We start from the raw sequence: 23,927 nt of genomic DNA, 5'->3' as shown, positions 1-23,927 counted from the left end.
CACAGACCTATGCTTATGCCTAAACTTACATATCTTAGATGAGGAAGGGCTTTTTAATATAAAATGTTAGAATTGGGAGGAACCTTAAAATATAGAAAATGGAACCTTAGAGCTTGAAGGGATATTAGAACATATAATATACAGAGGTCAAAGGATTATAATTCACAATCTTCTTATTGCACCCCAGAATCTTAGATGTGAAGTGTCAGATCTGGGGTTGAAAGTCAAGTCCATTTTCTGATCCCTTATGCACTTTGTTTTCCATCATACCAAAGGGGAGAAAATTCTTTCATGGTAAAATATACTCTGTTGCCATATGAATTTCACCTTGATGTCTTTAAAGATGTGATAATGCTAATAGTTTTTAGAAAACAAAATAAAATAAACAAAAATCACCCAAGGTTGTAAGAATAGCAAGAAAGAGTTTATTCTGAATGATGTATATGGAGCTGAGCAGATCTCAGAAAAACAATGCCCTTTCCTGTCTCTGGGGTTATTAGGTCCCTACTCTCTATTTGATGAATGAAAACAACAGAATGAACCATCTACACTCTTGCCAGGGACAGTGTAGACACTGACTTCATTACTCTAAAAATTTGCTCAACTAACAGAGTAAGAATGCAGCTACTGTAAAGTAATGTAAAAGGAGTCTTGAATAAGTAACACAATTTAAAAATAGACCCAACTCTAAAGGAAAAAAAAATATTGTTCTTATAAAAAAACTTACAAAACAATGCAATACAGTAAAAATATTCTCTTAAAAAAAGAAGATAGGTTATTGTCATGTCTCAACTTACATGGTAAAAAGGTGAAAATGGAATTTGACTTCCAGATGAAAACCTACATAAAGTAAAATTACAATTCACAGCCACAGTCATGCACTTATCAAGATGTAGGGGGAAGCAAGTTAAAAGTAGAAAAAAATAGCAGGATATCTATCTCATTTTACCAACCATGGGGATATCCAGGGAACGATTGAGAAATGTTTTCCTAAATGTCAATTCCTTCCTCCAACATGCCAAAGAATTCTTGTTTTGCAATAATGAAACCTTCTAAAAAAATGTTTCTTAAATTACATCCATCAGTCCCATCTCTATGAAATCTTCTCCAATTCCCTACAGATACAAGCATTGTCCCCTTCCTCAAATTTCCCTAGAAAGCTTTTGATTGGATTTCAGACCTTTAGACCTACTACTCTCTATCTTTTTCACATAAATTTATGTTCTGTTTCTCCCTGTTCATTCCTCCTCCTGCCAGCCTTCCCATACTCCCACCATATTTGACACTTCTTGAGGGCAGAATTTATGTTGTATCTCTCTCTCTTTAAATGTATGTCAAATGGCTGTGGGTATCATGGTTGGCTGAGTCTGCTGTTTCCTCATCTGTAGCTAGGTCCAAAGTCCCTCACCATCCTAATACATTCAGAATAAATTTCTTTTTATTCATCTCACAGGAAGGCATTGGGTGGAAGGAGAACAAATGAACTAGGTTTACATTCATGTTGCATGACTAGGTTTCAGGTAGTTGGTCACCAGTATTAGCTGTTGGCAACAGAAAACATCACAGTCACAGAGACATCAAATACAGATACATTGATACAAGAGGCAGCATATGTTCTAGTCACATTTAACAATCACATGGAGTCCCAGTTTCCAGGTGCCGCAGGTGGCTTTCACATCCATCAAAAGAACACAATATCCTTTAAAGTGTATTGGCACATGAATCTCAGGGAGCCAGGAAAGGAGGAAGCCCAAACATCACAGTTTGGCTTCAGAGAATGTAAACTACCAAGTTTCACATTTGGTTCCCAGATTCTGAAAATGATTCCCTTCCAAGAGTCACCAGAAAGTATTGATTTTGTTTCTGCTGTTGGGGTTTTGTTTTCCCAAAGCAGGGTTTTGACAGACAGGGTTGAAATTTCTGGGGATGAATTGATTTTGTGAATTTGGATGAGTTATCTGTAATTGTAAAAGAAGGTTAGAGCTGGAAGAAACCTTACAATCTAGGAAGGTAAAGCTAAAAGGGGATTTAGAACATAAGATATTTAAGTTAGAAGGGGGACTTAGAATTTAGAATATCAGAGCTTGAAGGGACCTTAGAACCTAATATGTCAGTATAAAAAGAAAACTTAGAATAGAATCTAGAATGTTAAAGTAAGAAGGGACATTAGAATGTAGAACTTAAAATGTTAATGCTAGAAGAGACTTTATGCAATTTAATCTAATCTAATCTCAGTCCCTCACAAACATGGAAATTAAGGCCCACTTTGGGAGTGACCTTATTGAATGTCACATAGTCCATTTGTAGAGTGGTTTTGAGCAGAACCCCATCCTCCTCCTGTTCCTTGGACCAGTGTTCTTTTTACCTCAAGACACTGGCTTTATATAAGTGATTTGTACTTTTTAGAAGGATTTTCCCATCAGTCATAAAGTCTGACCTTTGCAACAGCCCTGTGAGTTAGCAGGGCTAAGATTATTATTCCCGTTGACAGATGAGGTGATGAAGGCCTAGAAAAGTTGTCATTGGATTTGAAGTTGGAATGGACAATTAAAAATTATGAAGTCTGATCCTTTCATTTTACAGTGGAGAAACTGAAGTCAAGAAAGAGGTTGCTTGACTTGCCTAAGGTCAGATAGAAAGCACAGGGAAGGACTTTGCTCAAGGTCTCACATAGTGGTAGACATGGAACTAGACTGTATGCCTCCTGAGTCCTAGTTCATTGCTCAATTTTGGTTGGGTTGGGAGGAAGGAGACACAAAGAGAAACCATCACATGCACAGAAGGGAACTGAGACTCAGACATAGTTCATGTCAGGTTATAGGATTCTAGCAGCTACAGCCACGTGTGCAGGCCTGGCTTAAGATGTTGTTGTTTCTCCCATCCTGGAGCTTCCCATGAACTGGGGGTGCCACACGGTTATCACCAATGGAGAGCTGCCCACCTGTATCCTGCTGTCTTCTCAACCTGGAACCAATCATAGAACAAGACATGGGATTAGTCTCCAAGAATATGGGTATGCTCAGGTTGAGGAAGAGAACTGAGGAGACTGGATAGTTCCTGAAATGTAATAACAATTCATAGAACTGAAAAAAAAAGCTTTAGAAATCAGTTCATTTAACTTCCTTATTTTACAAATATGCAAAATGAGGATCCAGAAAAGGGGTAATTTTTCCCTCCAGGATCACATAGGTATTAAATAAGAAATATAATTCAAAATCAAATCTTTTGATTCTAAAGTGTGAAGGTCTTTCTAGATTTTGTCATCCATTTTATTATTATAGTGTTTTGTTAATTATTTTTCCTAATTACATATTATGAAAATTTTTGGATTCATTTTTACAAGATTTTGAGTTCCTAATTTTTCCCCCTCCCTCCCCTCTTCTGAAAATGTTAGACAGTTTGATATAGTTTATACATGCACTATCATAAAAAAATATTTCCATTTTAGTCTCAGTTGTAAAAGAAGAAACATATCAAAAGGAAAAAAAATAACATGAGAAAGGATAAAGTAATTGAAAAAATATGCTTCAATCTGCATTTAGAGTCCATTAGTTCTTTGCCCAAATTCCTTCATGAGTCCTTTACCCTTGTCTTGAATCATTGTGCTGCTGAGAAGGTCTAGGACATTTACAATTGATCATTATACACTGCTGCATTATTTCTTCGTTTTGCTCATTTCACTTTGCATCAGTTCTTATCTCTTTCCAGGATTTTCTGAAATCTGTCTGTTAATCATTTCTTATTCAATTATATTCCATTACCACAGTTAGTTCAGTTGTTCCTCAACTGATGGGCATTCCCTCAATTTCCAATATTTTGTCATGATGAAAAAGACTTCTACATATATATTTTAGACACATATAGGTCCTTTCCTCTTTTTAATGATCTCTTTGAGATAGAGAGACCTAGTGTCCTCCATTTTATAAAAAGGACATACCTTTACAGCCTAAGTGAAATAATTGGGCAAGACAGCAATTAACTTTGACCCCTTTCAGATGATCTGATTAATGACATCTAAACATTCTTTAATCTATGAAGTGTGATGCCAATAACCTTATACAACACTACACATTTCACAGTTATAGTGCAGTCATTTTATTGATCAACAAACTGTATACCTGGGAACTATTCTTCTGATTGTCAAATATGACCAGTCTCAGAATGAGGTTACTCCTGCAGAAGCTAGGGGAGGGTTATTACCCACTGTTCTCACTCCAACATCTTATTCCTTCTCTTTTGCAGGACTAACACAATGTATTTGCTTATTTACATGCTGTCTCCCCAATTAATAGATGAGCTCTTGGAGGGCAGAAACTGGGGCCATATGTTGAGTCTGCCAATTACTGCTTGTAGAACATTTAAGATAAGTCCATTGCCGTCTTGGGGCCATGACTGTCTCATTTGTTAAAGATCACTAAATCATCTCCCAAATTACCAAATAATCTCCCAGTTTGCTTCCAAACCTAAGGATCCTCTTGGGGACCAAAGCTGTACAATTCCAAGTTCGTAGTTTTACCATGAGCAGGACAATGGAATTGTTCAACAACTAGTCAATTAGAAGGCTTCTGAAGTCCAAAGTAGCTTGACATTCCAAAGATCCTTTGTGAGTGAATGCTAGCCCAATTTAGAGATATCTGTAGCTGTCAGAAACCACAGGACCAGACTTGATCAACTCAAGGGCAATCTTGAGCTACAAACTGAAGACTTGCTCAGGACTTTCTAGGCATTCTGTTGCCTGGCTTATTGTCCTGTCCCATAACTCCTGCTCCCTGCCTTAAAGTCTCTGGAAAAAAGTACCTTTCCACTCTACTCTGGGCAGCTGAGAACTCTCTCCCTCCTTGCTCCCTTGTAGATCTCTCCCTTACAAGTCTTATTCTCAGCCAATAAATGCTTTTAATGGATGATCAGTCTCTGCTTTGTTTCAGGGCCTTTTATGGACCTGGGGGTCTCTTATTAATAGCAGTCAGAGAAAAGGGAATTTCTAAAACTGACAAATATCAACTTACTAGAGATGCCGTGTTCTCCAGAAAAGGGAGAAAATATCAGAAAAAATGATTTGTCCCTGGTGATATATACTGGAACAAAAAAGTATGAACATAGTGCAAATGAGACTCTAAAGTTGATCCAACTCAATTTTCCCCATTTTATATAAAAAAGAAACTAAGGTCCAGAGCAGGAGAAATTATTTGCCTCAAGTCACAGAGAGAATTGCAGAATGGGATTCAAAGAATCCAGGACTTCTGATCTCAAATCCAGTGTTTCTTCCATTATACCTTATTTCTTCTTAAAACAAGGATACAATTTCTATTTGTGGCTTTCAGCTTAATGAATATACATTTTTTTTGCTTGTAAGGAATGAGGCAGTTTCTCATTCAAATGAAAATTCATAAACCAAGACACTATTTTTGCTGGCTTACACTTACTTATCAAGTTGACGCCATGATTGCCTATAACTTGAAGGGAAATGAGAAAATATTTGGTATCTCCGAGAAACTTCAATTCAGTCCCAAGAATGACCACCTGTAGTTATCTTAGACATGACAGTGGAATTTAATTTACTAGGCTATATTTTGTGACTAGAATTCTGACAGAGAGAGAGAGAGAGAGAGAGAGAGAGAGAGAGAGAGAGAGAGAGAGAGAGAGAATGAATGAGGGAAGGAGGAAGGGAGGGAACAAGAGAGACAGTCACAGAAAGAAATATAGATGAAAGTATGTAGCTGGTCTTTAGAGCTAGGCTATTATAAGATATTATGACTGATACTTAGGATGGGCAACCAGATGGTACAGTGGCTAGAGTGCTGAGTCTAGAGTCAAGAAGATCTGAATTCAAATCCAACCTCATATATTAGCAGGTCACTTAACCCCATTTGCTTTAGTTTTCTCATCTGTAAAATGAGCTGGAGAAGGAAATGGCAAAATCATTCTGGTATCTTTGCCAAGAGAACTTCAAATGGGGTTTCAAAGAGTTCAATAAAACTGAAATGACTCAATCATGAGCTGAAAATATATATTTAATAAACAAAAGAATCTCCATTGCTCAAGAGATTATTAAAAGTTAACTTAAATGTTTGCTTTTTAAAATTTTGGAGTCATTTAAAGTCTTCATTTTTAAACCTTATATTCTTTTTTTGTTTGTTTTTTAGATTTCTCAAGGCAATAGGGCTAAGTGGCTTGCCCAAGGCTACATAGCTAGGTAATTATTAAGTGTCTGAGGCCAGATTTAAACTCAGGTACTCCTGACTCCAAGGCCAGTGCTCTCATCCACTGCGCCACCTAGCCGCCCCTAAGCCTTATGTTCTGAAGATCACACTGTTTTCATCCTTGTCCTCAAGGAGTTAACAGTCCAATGGGTAAGACAACATATAAATATTCAAACAAAGATAGATAGATAGATATAGTTTAATTTTTTCTGGGTGGGGGGCACTCAGAAAGAAAGTTTAAGGAGAACTTGAAAAGGTTTCTTGCAGAAGGTAGGATGTGGAAATGAAGATAGAGAGCATTCCAGGTTTAGGGGAGAACTAGTAAAAATGTTCATAGAACAGCTACTTGACTAATACAAACAGATTATATGAAGGGAGAAAGATGTAAGAAAATTACAGAAGTTGGAAGTTGACAAGGAAGGAAGGATTTTGAAAGCCAAACAGAAGATTTTATATTTGATCCTGGAGTTAATCAGGAACCACTAGAGTTAGTGGAATATGTTCAGATCTGCATTTTAAAAAGTTCAGTTTGGCATTTAAGTAGCAGATAAACTGGCAGTGCAGAGACTTGAGACAGAACAATCAATCAAGAGGCTCTTGCTAGAGTCCAAGGTAAATTAGTGAGGTGAGTACAATGGCATGGTATCAGTGTCAAATGAGAGAAGAGGGTACATACAAGAGATGTAATAAGTTTAGAAACAATGGGACTTGACCACTGATTGGTTATTAGGAAATGAAAGAAAGAGGAAAGAGTTGAAAATCATACCCATACTGTGAGTCAGAATGATGATGATGGTTGATATCCTTTATAGGAATAGGAAAGCTAAAAAGAGGGCAAGTTTGAGAAGAAAAACCTCAAGAAAGCACAGAATTTCCTGCCTCTGTCCCTTTGCTTCTCTCTGCCTATCATACCACCTTCCTACCCCAACTCCGTGACTAATTCTTGTCCATTATGTAAGCCACAACCCAAAAATTTCCTCTTTCAGGAAGAGGTCCCATGCTCCTCTGGCCAAAAATTGTCTTCTCTAAAATCTATGATTCTATGATTTAAATGACCCTTTTTATGACCAGAAGGACCTTTGTAGTTCTGAACACAACCCTTATAACTTTCCATTAACTTCATGTATTTACATGCAAAATATGACAGGATGAGAGAGAAGGTAAAATTGACCAAAGGGAAAAACTAGAAGGGAAGAGGATACAGTACAACAATAACTGAATTTGCACCTTGCTCCAGAGGAACTGCTATTCAATACCTCTGTGACCTAGTACCAATAACTCCTTTTTGAAACCTTATCTTCTCCTATGAAAAATGAAAGGATTGATCTCAAACTCTAAAATCATTTTCGATTTAAATTATATGAGCATTTATATAATAAGAATACAAACTAAAATATGCAATTTTAGTTTTAGAGAGAGACAGTATACTGTAAAATAATTTGCCCATTTATATTTATATAGCCAGTAAATGGCATAGATAGGTCTCAAGTATAGATTTCTGTATCTGATCTTATTTGACTAGTCTAGTATTTCAACTCTTTCTTCCTCTGACTGTCTGTCTTTCTGTCTTTCTGTCTGTCTGTCTGTCTGTCTGTCTGTCTCCTCATATATCTATTTATCAAGTCAAATATCAGTTTTGGTAACTTATCTTAACTACCCCATTTCCTTTTCTAAAGCCTACCCCATTCATTCTTTCTTTTAGTATCCATTATTTGGAGGAGTGAGGAGTGCTAAATGTTGGAAAGAAGATGTTTTCTTTTCTTCACTCCCCTGGCAATTCTTTCTCAGACAACTCAATAAAGAAGAGATTAAGATTTCAAACAAAATTCAGTTCTTTAAAATGAAATGCCTCTTGAAAGTGGCACTTGTAAAACCTAAATTGTGAAAATGGTGAGGATAACATCACAATGCTATTTGTCACAAGGGGGATGAGAAAAACAAGTAGATGGTTCAATACAAATTCATCTCCACTCCTGGGGGGAAAAATGTCACCTACTGATCATGGGTAGGATGTGTCATATTTGTAGAAGTAACATTGAGATTCAAGAAAATGGAACATGAGACCAAGAAATTCTACGACCTAAGACTCCAGTGGGAAAATGTGAATTTATTCATTTATTTTTAATAAAACCTATTAACACCCCAAGGAATCACAGAAAAGCAATTTGACTTTCCTGTTAACTAGTTTGTATCATGTGAAAAATAACAGAACTGAGCCAGATCTCTCCTGACTCAAACATTACATATTCTCTTCTAAAGTTTCTTCCTGGTCTAACATTCCACATTCAAAATTCTTTAAAGAATTGAGTCCCACAAAGCATGGAATAGACAGAGTGTAGGATAGGTGTAGGTTAGGTAATTTCTATCATCCTTTTTTCCATTGGTTCTAGCATCTATTATTAAGATAGAAGATATCCCCATTTAGAGTTCAAGAAGGAGAGAGATTGAAAGCAAAGAGCTTCCTGTGGGGAAGAACACTAAAGGAGGAAGAAGGAAATTTCTTTCTCATTCTATTCCTCACATCAGTCATACATATACATATATATATATATATATATATATACACATATATGTGTATATATATATATATATATATATATATATATATATATATACATATATATATCTTTTGAAATAGTAGCTACTAGACCTGTAGGAAACACTGTACTCATTAGGAAGCAGAGGCATACACTCTAGACAGAGACAGATATAAGTTAGTTGTTTGAGAGTGAAAACTGTTTTAGCTATTTAGAGGATCGGATGCTGAGAATCAAGAGTGAAATACTCTACAAAGAGAGAAAGGGCTCCTAGATCCTGAAGTACTCAGAATTGTGTCATCTTTTTCACAAAAGAATTCCTCATGTGTATCTCATTTCAGAAAATCTAATACCATTTTTTTTCTATGGATACTGTGTATATTTGTGAACAAATTTATGGACAAGGTTTTATGTAGCTACTCTTTGTTTTTCTGTCATCTCTGGAAAAGTCTTTGCTAAAAGCTATTTCTATATTGGATAATTATTAATGAGAAGCCTACTGGTGCGGGCTCATGAGCTACTTACTATAAGTCAGACATGCAGCTACTCTTATGATGCAATGTTCCTTCTTGATGATTCAGTCTACAAACCTAAAAGTGGGATTTGAGGGATAGTTCATAAGGTATCCTACTTTCAAATTCAAGGTTACTGCAAGTGCTTACTAGTATTCCATAGAAAACTCTGAATACATAAACATTTGCTTTTGCAAGGCAATGGGGTTAAGGGACTTGCCCAAGGTCACATAGCTAGGTAATTATTAAATGTCTGAGGCCATATTTGAACTCAGGTCCTTCTGACTCCAAGACTGATGTTCTATTCACTGTGCCACCTAGCTGCCCCTAAGCATTTGATTTTTATCCAATTTATTTGTCAACTTTAATTGTATACTCTTTGAATGGTTATAAGGATTTTCCTTGAGTTGAATGTGAATGAAATTTATTCCATTGATTCCCCATATGTCAGGGATCAAGAGGAAGATGATAGACATGAGGGAAAATAGATAAATGGGATATAATTTCTCAGTATAAATTTTGGAGTTCTATTAATGTGAAATGATCATAGAACCATTGTTTAAGAATAACATTCTCATCACAACCAAATCTTTGTTTTCTTTTTTAAAGATTTTATTTATTTTGAGTTTTACAATTTTCCCCCTAATCTTCCTTCCTTCCCCCCACCCCCTACAAGAAGGCAACTTGCTAGTCTTTACATTGTTTCCATGGTATATTGATCCCAATTGAGTGTGATGAGAGAGAAATCATATCCTTAAGGAAGAAACATAAAGTATAAGAGATAACAAGATCAGACAATAAGATTAGGTTATTTTCCCTCTAAATTAAAGATAATAGTCCTTGGTCTTTGTTCAAACTCCACAGTTCTTTCTCTGGATACAGATGGTATTCTCCATGGCAGACAGCCCCAAATTGTCCCTGATTGTTGTACTGATGGAATGAGCAAGTCCATCAAGGTTGATCATCACCCCCATGTTGCTGTTTGGGTGTACAATGTTTTGCTGGTTCTGCTCATCTTGCTCAGCATCAATTCATGCAATTCCTTCCAGACTTCCCTGAATTCCCATTCCTCCTGGTTTCTAATAGAACAGTAGTGTTCCATGACATACATATACCACAGTTTGCTAAGCCATTCCCCAATTGAAGGACATTCACTTAATTTCCAATTCTTTGCCACCACAAACAGGGCTGCTATGAATATTTTTGTACAAGTGATGTTTTTACCCTTTTTCATCATTTCTTCAGGGCATAGACCCAGTAGTGATATTGCTAGATCAAAGGGTATGCACATTTTTGTTGCTCTTTGGGCATAGTTCCAGACAGCTCTCCAGAAAGGTTGGATGAAGTTCACAGCTCCACCAACAAACAATATATTAGTGTCCCAGATTTCCCAAAACCCTTCCAACATTGATCATTGTCCTTTCTGGTCATATTGGCCATTATGAGAGGTGTGATGTGGTACCTCAGAGATGCTTTAATTTGCAGTTCTCTAATAAGTAATGATTTAGAGCAATTTTTCATGTGACTATGGATTGCTTTGATCTACTCATGTGTAAATTGCCTTTGCACATCCTTTGACCATTTGTCAATTGGGGAGTGTTTTTTTTAAATTGACTCAGTTTTCTGTATATTTTAGAAATGAGTCCTTTGTCAGAAATACTAGTTGTAAAGATTGTTTCCCAGTTTACTACATTTCTTTTGATCTTGCCAACCAAATCATTTAATGCCATCGCGTTTCTCTGATCATGGTCTAGTTGTTTTTGATATGTGTCTATTTTCCTTGATAAAGAAGCAGTCTTGGTCAAAGGTTTCTCTTGCTCCACATTATCATACAGCTACAACATACAACACATTCTATGCTATCAGCAGAAGGGCTGTTTCCCCTGTGGCATGACTGAAGGGTTGCCAAAAGATTTCTATGATTAAACTAATCTCCTACAGTGAGATGGTTTTAGGAGTCAGAAATTTCTTGATCATTTCTTGCCTTAGATTATAGCACTCTCATTTGAGAGACTATCTTCTTAGCTTTGTCAGATTTGTTTCAGTAATACAGCAGGACCCCAAAAAGGGGGATTCAGGGCCAAAAATATACACTACAACTGGACAAGAAAAAGATGAAGAAATCTTCAGCACAGTATATTGACCTATTAGATGTTCAACAGACATGCAAATAGTTATGCAAAAAATAAGACAGACACTGGCTGAACTGGGGAAAATCTCATGTGAGGGCTCTAGGAATGACTTCTTTCAGTAGCTTGGACTTCACCTGAGACATGAGGAAAGCCAGAGTAAGAAGTGAGGAGGGAGGATTTTCCATCCATGAACACCCATGAAGGAAGATCCCAGTATTTCCTCTTCCTAGTTATAATATCACATTGCCTAGACCTCCCCATTTGTTACTGTCACATTCTTTTTTTGTATCATATTTAATTATGTATATGCTTCATCTCTTCTTGGCCACTATATTGTAAGTTATTCCTCCTCAGAAAGAGACCATACTGATTTTTGTTTCTTTTATCTTTGATCCTAGCTCCTAGCTCAGGGCTATACACCCAGTGTCTAATACATGTTTACTGAATTGAAGTGGTCACTTTTTTTCTTGACAATAAAAGAATATTGAGGCCAGAATGAAAACCACTGCATTGTGCTTCTCAGGTTAGAGATTTTTTTTTTAGCACCAATTTACCACCAATTAATTAGTCCCTGAAAAATATTTTTTTCAAAAAATTTAGAAAATACCTTACAAGACAAAAATCTGACTTATCACCCTTAAGGGCTATCTGTCAGTAAGGGGTAAGGTGGGTATTCATCAGAACACAATAAACCCAGAAACCTCTTTTATGTGTTTCTTTTCAATGAAAGGAATTAATGTGAAAAGAGAGTTGTGATGTAGGGAAATTCATTGGGCCCAGTTACCAATAGCAGGTGATAAACTCAGGTCATGTGTCTGTTAATTTATTTAGGCTTTGTACCTACATTGATGGATTTCAGTCAGGAGGTATTTATTTTAATTTTTCAGGCTCTGAATTAAAGCAAAACAGATTCTCTGTGAAAAAGTACAGCAGTGAGAAGTTGGAAGAAATGTAGAAAATCAGGTTCTTATTTTTGCCTCTTCTGTGAGGCATTGTTTTAGGCCTGTATCCATTCATATTACCCATGTTGTAAGGGCAGGGGCTATTCAGAGACCTGATTCTATTGCAGATTGGCATCGGAACTTTAACCTGCTTCATTCAGAAGTTGGATCAATTGTAGGGCTCACTATATTGGTGCCAATCTTAATGAGGACACAGATCAGAGTAGCCAACTGCAGTTCAGAAATTCTGAGCTCAAGAGATTCCCCCAGCCTCCCTAATAGAGGTATTATGAGGTTCAGATGAGATCTATGATGCAAATCTCTTTGAAAGTCTGAAAAATGTCCATAAGTTATTATTATTATTATTATTATTATTAGCTCCTAGTCCCCAAGACTTCAGTCCAGTGAGACCATCATTTCCCTGAGTCTTTTTTTAAAATATCTGCTGAGCTCAGGGGAGATTTATAGAGCAATAGAAGAACTGGTCATTGTTCAATGACCAGTCTTTGGGGTGGGGGGGTGATGCATACACACACATTTTTTTTTTAGGTTTTTGCAAGGCAATGGGGTTAAGTGGCTTGCCCAAGGCCACACAGGTAATTATTAAGTGTCTGAGGCCAGATTTGAATTCAGGTACTCCTGACTCCAGGGCCGGTGCTCTATCCACTGCAACACCTAGTCACCCCCACACACATTTTTAAGCTTAATCTGAATTTATTAACACTGTCTTAAGCCTGTATATCAACAAAACACTCAATCAAACCATGACTTATAGAATTGCTGATTTCTGAGATGTAAATATTCACACTGAAAATTTCATAACCAACTTCTTGAAGCTTGTTAGAGCTGACTCCAACAAACCCCGCTCCCTGATATAGGAATTCCAGGTGTGGTCCATCACACCTGGCACATTGTTCCTTGGGCAGGTATATTGGTTATGTCTGACTCTCTGTGACCCTATTTGGGGTTTTCATTGCAAAGATATTGGTTGCCATTTCCCATTCCAACTCATTTTACAGATGAGGAAACTAAGGCAAATAGCATTAAATGACTTGTCCAGGGTTTGAAGCTAGATTTGAACTCATGAAGATGAGTCTTCCTGGCTTTAGATTTGGCCCATGATTCACTGTATTACCTAGCTTCCTAGACCTGGAAAGAAGCATATTTAAAGCAAAATGCTGCTGCTGTGTTTATAAATGTCATTCCTTATTAGATAATAGGTCTATTCTCCAACTTCCTTTTTTTCTGTAGAGAACAGCAATAAATGGCTGAAATTGAACTGATTAGGTTAGAAAATGTCTGGGATCCTGTCCATTCTCTACTACTTAGTAAATATGTGTCTTTGTGAAAGTCATTTAAAATCTCTGACCTTTAGTTTTTGTATGGATGAAATGAGATTACATATCTGAAAGGATTGTTTCCAAGGAAAGTACTTAGAATCTTATAATTAGCTACAGAAGAACTATTGTCATAGCTATTAATAATTTTTCTTCTCCTGGATTCATTCATCTCCCATCTAGGAATTTCTTATCATTGGAAACTCAGACTCTGATCTCTATTTGCTCAACTGACCTTAACTTTAGCCATCACAACTGCCTTCATCACTGTCTCATCCCACCTCAAGACCAAGCAGCTTTCAAGAGATATGGGTTCTAGTCCCAGTCATATTGCTATTTTGTGACTATGGATAAATCCTCACCTCTCTTGGTCTCTGTTTTCTTGGAACAATAGATAAAGGTCTGGCTTCAGGGTCAGGAGATTTTGAGCTTGAATCATACCTCAGACATTTCTGGGTGGCTTTGAATTAGTCATTTAAGCCTCTCAGCCTTGATCTATTTTCTCATCTGTAAAATAGGGATAACTATAGCAACTCCCACATAAGATTGTTGGGGTGATCTAATGAAATAACTTATATAAAACACTTTACAAATAATAAAAATATTAAACTTGGTGCCCTTAACCGTCTCCTGGATTTCTAATATTCTATGTTCTTTGTTCCAAAGATTTTTCTAAAACTAGCATTCTTTGTGAGAATCTCAGGATTCATAGGACAGATCTTGATCTGTCCTTTGGCTGAATTCCATCTATAACATTCATAGCAAGGGGCCATCCAACCTCTGTCCAAATACCTCCAGTAAAAGGGAACTCTCTATTTCCTGAGAAAGTACATTCTATTTGTAAACAGAAACTCTAAACCTCTGGAACCTAACCTAAAATTTACTTGCTTGTTAAATGAAACCTTGCTTGGAAGGCAGCAGAAGTTCTAGCTCCATTAAGATCTAGCTAGAAGGCATAACTTACACTGATGTCACCCAAAAGTTGTATATCATATGTCTACTGTGAATGTTGTATCTATACTGTATGTATTTTAATTTAAGTGGTAAAATCCTTCAAGATGGGGATTCACCCCATCACCACCCTTATCTTCTTTATTTCAGGCAATGCTCTTTCTCTAGGCAGTTAAGACCCTCCAAATTTATCTCTTTCTACTTTTCCTCGGTAGTATACAAGATACAACGCATATTGATTAAATCTAGGTAAAAATGAAGCAAAGAATGGTCTCTTTTACCCAGTCAAAAAAAAATAAAACCAATCTGGGAGGAAAAGACCCCCAGGGTTTCAGTTTATTATTTTTATTATTATATATTATCATATATTCAGTATTATCATGTGTATGCATTTGTCTAGATGTATCACAATATTATTCCACACTTTGCTGTATTCATCATTCATTCATTCCTTAATTCTTTTCAATTTGGCTTCTGATTTCACAACTGTCTCAGATTTGTGGTCTCAAAGCTCACTCTAATACCTTAACTTCTAAATTCTAAATTTTTTAAAGCTTTTATCCTGCTTGGATACTTATGATTGTGCTCTGCTTTTTCTTTTTGCCCTTACTGTCCCCTCTTTTCACCATTGTACCAACTCTCTGACAGGCTCCTTTACCTCTAATCTCTCTCCTCTAGGATCCTTCATTCTTACAGTTAACAAATACTTTCCCCCTTAAAGTTCACATCTTCCAGGTTCTCCCCAATTAAAAAATTTCAGTGGCTTCTCTTTTATCTCTGGAGAGAAAACAAATTTGTTCATCATTTAAGGTATGACATACATTGGCTCCAAACTGAATTTTGAAAGTTTATTTCCCTTCATACAATATTTGAGACAAATTGAATTACTAGCTCTTCCTCAAACTTAGCGGAATGGTTTTTTGTTTCAATGCATTTGTACAGACTGTCTCCAGTGATTACCATATCCTCCTTTCTTATCTCCACCTTTAAAAATATTTTTCTTCCCTCTAGGCTTAGCTTAATTCCTTTGTTCTTTGTGCCAACACCCAATTTCAGCTGAAAATGTTCCCTTCTTCTACACATTTTGTAGAGCACTATGAATGGGATCACTTTTATAACCCCATCAACTTTACTGTCCATAGATTTTGCCCCACAGAATTTGATATTTAACATACAAATTGCTCCCCACAGATAGAAGGTAAGCTCTTTGAGTTTAGGAACTACATCATTTGTCATCTTCTATATCTCCATAGCCTAAACTAGGATCTTGTACATAGTAACACATATTTGATTAAATGTATTGAATTAGACATCCCCATGATGTATACATTCTCTGAGAACAGTCTGATAATTTGAATTAGAAAAGAATGATAGATTTGGGGGTTCAATCTTAAACTCCCATACCACCCCAACTCACCTCATCCTCCATTCCTTACTATTTGAGTTAAAATCATTGAATTTCATAGGACACAATGTGATATAGTAAAAAGGGTGAGAGATCTACAGAGTACCTGGATTCAAATCTAACTTCTACAAATTTGTGACCTTGGGCAGGTCACTTAACTCGCTAGATCTCAGGTTTCCTCATTTGGACTAGATGGTCTCTACATCTAGGATTCTATAATATTTCAGTCTCAATTTATTCAGCTGTAAAAATGGAATGAGAACAGTTATACTGACTACCTCATAGGACTGCTATATGTATCAGAATATTAGAACCAGAAAAGACCATAAAGATAATCTAGTCCAGAGATTCTTAACTTGGGGTGCATAAACTTTTTCTTTTAATATTTTGATAGAATTTGATTGGATGTATTTGATATATATATATATATATATATATATATATATATATATATATATATATGGTTTTATAAATTTAAAAATATAGGTTTCGTAGGTTTGTTAATGTCCGTGACATAACAAATGTTAAGAATTCTTACTATAGTTCAGTGATCTCCTTTTACAGATTAAGAAATAGTATCCCCACAAGAGGATGCGACTGTTAGAAGCACTCACAGGACTTGAATCCAAAACCATTCATGAATAGATTGCAAATCATGGAGTCCAAACAGCACTATAGGTGTTCAGATGGGAAGTAGTTTTTGTGATGGTCTATTGGAATATTTTTTGTATTACATCACTTTTGGAGGGACAAATAACAACATAAGTGAAAATCATTAGTAGTCATAATTCATTCACTCAATGTAAGTTGCTATAACATTATTAATTGCTTTCTTAGTATTGCTATATTATTAATGACAATTAACAACAATAAGTAACGAGCAATAATAATCATGTCCAAGTGACTGGTCACTTGTCAAAGTCTCGTGACCCCTGATATCAGCATGTCTTTTGTTTCAGCATCATAACTAGGACAGGACGATGGGATCTTGCCAAAGGGAATGAAATTATTGGATATCAAATTTAAAAATCATTGATAACATTTGAAATAGATTAACAGTATAGAAACAGCAGGGCTCAGCATTTAAATAGTAAGAATAATAAGTTCAAATAGGACACTACGAAGGGAGTTCCTCCTACCTGCTCTCTACCCCTATCCTAATTCCATCTCTCACCAAGGTACAGTTTGTGGTTCTTTCATAGATAGGAAAATGTCTAAATATAGCTCATCTATGTTACTTTCCCTTCAATTATATCTTCATTGATTTTTGAGGCAGCCTGCTTCTTCATATCTCTTTATATACTTCATGGAATTCTAATCACATAAAGGAAAAATCTAGTCTGGATATTCACAGGGCTGGCACAGGTGCCTTCCTTGCTCATGTCTTCTGATCATGACCCTTCCCCATACCAAGAGAAATCCCACAAAACATCAGAACTTGCCTAATTTTGCTTCCACAAGGCAGGGAACAAGAGTATATGAAATGTTGCCAAGAACTGATTTTGTGCCTTTTTTTTGTATAATCAGCACTTAGCATCATGTTCAGTAGGTATCAGGGCTTTCATTAATGTTTGATGACTTGACGTGATGTGTGAGACACTCGCATAGATTTGACTTTCGGGTTTTTGCTGCTCAGCTCTATGCACCAACAATCCCAGGCTCCTGTCTTGTCCAAGCTTCACACATTCTTTGTACCTTACAGGTGACAGAGTTCCTCCAAATAACAGACCAGTAAGTTTTCCCTGAGTCTGTTGTCCTCCATACATAATTAGGTTAACATAGCCCCAATCAAAAATGAAATGAATGATCCACTGCATCACGGTAATGACTTCTAAGTGTGTCACATACCCTACTTCTTTACTCTCCTGCCTCTTTACTCACTCACACTTCTCTATTCTTATGCTATTCACTATTCAGAGTTGGAAGAAATCATGGGAAAGTCAAAGGTTCTTAATATGGGGCTTATGAACTTTCTTTTTTTTAATATTTTCATATCTTCACTTTAATATAATTGGTATTCTTTGTAATACTCTGTATTATAAAAGAAAATTTTCCAAGAAGGGGTACATAGATTTTAATCACACTGGCATAGAGGTCCATGATACATAAAAAAAGGATAAAAATTCATGGTTTTAGGTATTTCTGGAAACAGACAAGATCAGCTTTCTTCCTGGTCCTATCTCATTCAATGTGATATAGTAGAAAGATCAGTAGAATTGGAGAAGAGATCCAGCTCTGGGATTTTTTTAACATCATGACCTTAAGCAAGTCATTGCATATCTTTGGACTTTTGTCATCTGCAAAATAAAGGAATTTCACTGTGCAATCTCTATGATCTTTTGTAGTCCTTAATCTCACATTCCCAATGCAATGTATACCAGAGTGAAAATTTGCCTATGGACATTGAATGGTAAGGAGAAGAATGAGTTCTATCCCTTATCCAGCTCATTTAACCATGAAAATGGAAAAAAAAAATCAGAGTGTAAATATAGCTTCACAACAACAAAAACAACAAAAACAACCCAAAATTCTTAGAAGTCTCTGTAAACATGTTGTCATGCCAGCCTTTGATGCCAGTTACCCATTTTGAAAAATCCAATACAGAATACTCCCCCATGCTTAGTCACTGGATCTCATAATCATTTGTTATTCTTTCAGAAAATGGAAACCCTAAATATACTGGGGCTTCCTTATTCATTTTCAGCAAGCCTCAACTCAATCCTAATAATTTTTGAAAAGATCAATTTAGCCAGATATAGGATTATTATTCTTAAACTTTCTTCAGTTCCTTAAAGAATCAATTTGAGTTTGATTATAGTTTGATTTGATTATAGTTTAGATACTCTAGTAGGGTTAGATTCACAGAAACCATTTCCATTAAAAGAATTTGGTAAAACTCATGTGTGTCACAACCTCTGCTAGCTTTGTTTTTCTTTGTCACTGTGTGATATTTGGGGTAGAGGGTAAGGGCAGAACCTTTGCCTTACTTTTAAATATTTCAGTTCAAATCAATGGGAACTCACTTCCTTCTTTTCCCCAGTGCAATAAATTCAGAATTAGAGATGGAAAGACCTTAAAGATTATCTAGTATAATCCCTATGCCCCATTTTACCTAGGATGAAACTGAGATTCAGGGAAGTGATTTATCTAAGGTTACAAAATAGTTTATAGTGAACTTTGCCAAGCTATCTCTTTTTATCTTGAAAAGTTATAAAATCCTACAGTTAAAGGACCTAAGACACAATGGGTAATTATCTCATTTTTAGAAGAGGAAACTGTAGCAGATCATATAATCTTCTCAAGGACCATTTTCTTTGCATAGACAGTACCTCATACCTCCTTGATAATGCTTGTTGAATTAAATTGAAGCAATTTGATTAGTCACATAATGAGTAAGTGGCAAAGTTAGGATCTTGGGACAGTTTTTAAGAAATACAGACTGGAGTTGCAAATGTACAATGGAGCTCTGTGGAAGTTAAAGCCTGATTGACTTGCCAATTCCTCCTTCCTCCCGTTCTTGGCTTGCTATTTTTTGTCAGTTCTTTCCTAGCATCTCCAACACAAAATATTTGGAGTGAGAATATAAATCTCCCCTTCTCCTTCCTCTCAGCCCATACCACCCATCTTCCCTCTCCTCAACAGGGATAACTTTGATCATTGTTGACAGACTCCAATCATGCGATATAGGCTGGGCATCTCAGGAGGTACTTACTTTTCTCTGTTGAAGATGATAAATTCTTTCCTCACTGTTTCTAAACACTGTTGTAGGTGTCCATTCTTTCAAAGTGTCAGGAAGAGGTTGATCATAAAAGAAAACAATTATGGAGACAAAAAAGGGACCCATGATGAATAGAGAATTTATTATTGACTCGAATAAAAGATGGTTTCGGCGAAATGAATGAAGGAAATGGGACAGAGTTTAGGATTTTAAAGGGTAATTGTTCTCCAAATTGATCCACGGGACCTTTGACCTCTTTCTTTCCAGAAACCAGGCTGTTAATGTCTACTTACCTATTTCAAATAAGTTTAGAGAATAGGGAAACTCTATTGTTGGTGATTTTGGTCTCTTCATAGTTAGAATTTTCAATGGACCAAATTACTCTGCATTAATGACAAGCAAATCTGTGAAGCAAGGCTAGACTTGGGTGACAAAGAGCAGCAGTAAAGATACAGCAGTGCTCCTAACAAAGGAAGATGATGCATTTGTCTGAATGGCAAAATTGATTCTAATGTTGTTGCCATGAAATTTTATTTTTTTGGCTTTTTGCTATTGAATGTGAGTATCCTCATGTGCTTTTACATTGCAATATATTGTCTTTCAAAGGTTGTAATCCTACTTTTAATCATAGCTCAATATAGCAATCTTTGAATTTTCTCTAGGCTTAATGTGGCAGTTTTGGAGAGTTACTTATACTCTTTGGATTGCAAGTTGGTCAGCTCTGGTATAAATCAGAAGGATAATATTTGCCTTCCTCATTTAAGATTATAAGAATCTTTAAAAATCATTTGTTCATGATTATTTGACTTTTCATACTTTTGTGAAGTACTCTCTGGACCCCAACAAGAACAAAAGGATAACTACTAATTATTTATTGGTGAATCTAAATATTATCATTTATGGAATTGGAGGTAACTTTAAAAATAAAGTGATAGTGTGTCCAGGAACTCAACCACACTGGGACTTTGGAGTCTTGGGTTAGGTGGGTCTCAGGAAATTGGTGGTGCAGTGCATAGAGCACTGGGCCTGGAGTCTGAAATACCCTAGCTCATATATGGTCTTGAACATATATTGTGTGAACCTGGGCAAGTGAGAGAACATCTGTTTGCCTCAGTTTACTCATGGAGATAGTGATGGTGCCTAAATCACAAGGTACTTTTGAGGATCAAATGAAATATTATTTCTAAAGTGCTTATCACAATACCTACCAACTGGTTATGTGTTATTTATATGCTTATTCCCTTCCCTTCCTTCTTCCTCCAGATGGAATCATATTTCTTCCTACTATTCAAATCAAAGGGAAAGATATGAAGCAGTCATCTGACTATCAATATCCATCTATTGTTGCTCCAGTGTTTCAGAAATGGCAGTGGGCCTTTCTCCACTGCAAAGCTGAATCACTGGAGAAGAGTAGTAAGGGGAGGGTGGCATTGACATTTTCAATATTTCTTTCTTCTCTGTCACTGGTTGGCAGAGCTATCAATTAACCTCAGACTAATAAGTGAAGTATAGGTTTAAAAAAAATAGTTAACAGAGCTGTCAGTTAACATTAGACCAATGAGTGAAGCATAATGACCAAATATAATAATCTGTGACTGGTCTGATGCTGATCAGTCAGTCAATAACAATTGAGGAAAGAGAGAGAAACTATAGCCTAATGTCCTTATATTTTGTCTTTGTCCCATAACATTCTAGGGATTCACTGATAAAAAAAATTCTAGAAAATAGTTTGAAGTATGGCTTGTCTAGAAGTCCATTTAAATTGATCAAAACACTCAACTTTATTCTCAACAAGGTCTTCCTTAGTCTTGGACTCTCAGAAGAAGGAATAAAGGAGACCCTGCTCTCCATCCACCAGAACTTAGTACCTACCAGGGCACAGCTTTCTTTCCCTCCATCTTTGGATTTGTTTTTGGCGAGTCTCTTCTTCTTTTTATGAAGTGGTTTAGATTCTAGAATCATCTCTTCTAGTTCAAAAGTTGGGTCACAATTCAGTCTCCCCTTCTATTACCAAAGCAGAAAACAAATTTTTTTCTTATGAAACTTAAATCTTTAGCTTCAGTGAGTAATGATGCTCCATGCAAAGGTTTTTAGCACTTTCTAAGGTATTCTGAAAAATGGCCAAATGGAGCCTCCAATATTGCAACCAAGAAGAGTTAATTTAAGAACCGCTTAGATTTTAGCACTCATTCAGCTTTAGCAATAAAAGATTTGAGGAAAGAGAATTCAAACAGCTCCAGGACACCTGTACTCTATTAATATATGAGAGAGAGAGAGAGAGAGAGAGCGAGCAATGGACCATCACCCCTTCAAGTCACTTAGAAAAATTGGATTTAGTTTTTGGCAGCTAAGGAAGGCTTACTGAGAACAGAATCCCCCATGACTTCAATGATAGAAGGGAGTAAAATGAGTTGGGAAATAGGCCCAAACTAAACTGTATCAATCAATAGAGATTCAGCCAAGATCCCTATAGCTTAGTGTCATTAAAAGAGCTCTGCCCTTAGAAGCACAATTTCCATTCTCCTAAGTCTATGCTTTGGCTTCTGTACTTTCCCTCATATTGTTAATATTTTCTTCTTTGGTCCTTTGATAGCCCTCTCCCTTGGTCATACAATAGAAAATAAACATGAGTCAGAATTAAAAGTTTTTGGTTTAAATCTTGACCTTAACAGGATTAGGGAGTTTAACTTCTAAATTTCTTAAGGGGCAGTTAGGTAGTACAATGGATAGAGTTCTGAGTCTGGAGTCAGGAAGACTCATCTTGCCGAGTTCAACACTGGTCTAAGACATTTACTAGCTGTGTGACCCTGGGCCATCACTTAACTCTATTTGCCTCAGTTTCCCCATCTATAAAGTGAGCTGGAGAGGGAAATAGTAAAACCCTTCAGTATCTTTACCCAAATGGGGTCATGAGTTGCTGAACAAGACTGCAAAAACAACTAAACGACAACAATAACAAGTTTTTAAGCTATAATAAAAGGGGTGAGATGTTACGACATATAAGTTACAAGGACATATAAATTCCCTTCCAATTCTAAATCTATATTCCTATATACTCAAATAATGCTACTAATATATTCTCTGATTTGGAACAAATCATTTGACATCTCTGTGCCTCAATTTCTTTCTTTATAAAAAAAAAGATGTTGAAATAAATATCTAAGGTCCCTTCCAGCAGTGACTCTAGAGGCTTACAGAGCAATTATCAGTTGCCAAACCAATTTTCTACACAGAAAAAATCTCCTAGATTCTCATGGAATCACTTTTAAAAACAAGAGCTTCAGCAAAAAAAAGGATAACATAATTAAAATATGAAGTGAAAAAGAAAATGTTAGGTAAGCTAAATGCTTAATTTTGGCAATTCTGAGTAAATCACTGTCCCCTCTCTGAAGTTCATTTATCTATAAAGTGAAGGATCCATTAATAAATGATAACTAAAGACCCTTGTAGATCCAATATTTCATTTCTTTTATGTTCTAAGTTTTCTTTAAGCTTTAAAATTTTATGTTCTAAGGTTCATTATGGTCTCACTTTTATTGTTGCTGTTTTTCTAATGGCCTTTACAATTCCAATATGCTATCTTCTTACGATCATTGATTAAAGCTGGAAAGAATGTAAGACTACAACTAAATCCAACCTCCTCATTTTACAGTTAAATAAATAAGTCTTGGAGAGGTTAAATTACTTTTCCAAAGTCACACAGTAAATTAGCAGAGCTAGGATTCAGAATAAGTAGTAAGCTAAATTCAGATTTAGTACTCTTGCCACAGTATCACCATATGCTTTTTTAAGGTTCCAAAGGGCTTTGATATGTACCAAAGACCTAAAGATTTTTCCAGCTCTAACAATGTGGTGATGATGATGACAGATATAACCATTACTGATCAAATTCTCATTTACAGACCAGGTTTTAGCTTCGAAAGAATTGTCTTTCTTTGAAAATACATTCATTTGTGATCACAGGAGACATGTAGCAGCTAAAGTGGAACCAAATGTCTTAGTTATAGAAGTGAAACTCACTATCTATCTTGACCAAAGAGGTCTACATGAATTTTGAATGGCAGATAAATGTTGAGGGATGGGTTTTTGCATTTGAAAGAAGACTGCATTCTCATTATGAGTCAAAAGTGTAATAGGACAAACCCAAAGTTCATGAAAGGTTAGCTTTATATCAATAGAATCATCACATCCAAA

The 23,927-nt window shown here is 36.1% G+C and overlaps 1 protein-coding gene across 1 annotated transcript in view; it reads right to left on the bottom strand.

Annotated features, from left to right (window-relative positions):
- Positions 1-620: 620 nt before the first annotated feature.
- Positions 621-23,927, bottom strand: part of STK32B (serine/threonine kinase 32B) — a 260,397-nt gene continuing 237,090 nt past the window's right edge. The window contains exons 8-10 of the mRNA XM_074227499.1: positions 21,606-21,737; positions 19,728-19,792; positions 621-2,964 (exon numbers count right to left, since the gene is read on the bottom strand). Of these exons, the coding sequence (XP_074083600.1) occupies positions 2,826-2,964; positions 19,728-19,792; positions 21,606-21,737 (336 nt within the window). The 3' untranslated portion in view covers positions 621-2,825. The remainder of the gene's footprint in view (positions 2,965-19,727; positions 19,793-21,605; positions 21,738-23,927) is intronic.

The sequence above is a fragment of the Macrotis lagotis genome, chromosome 3, assembly GCF_037893015.1.
Source record: "Macrotis lagotis isolate mMagLag1 chromosome 3, bilby.v1.9.chrom.fasta, whole genome shotgun sequence".
NCBI classification, from domain to species: Eukaryota; Metazoa; Chordata; class Mammalia; order Peramelemorphia; family Peramelidae; genus Macrotis; species Macrotis lagotis.
This window is presented reverse-complemented; position numbering and strand designations above follow the sequence as displayed.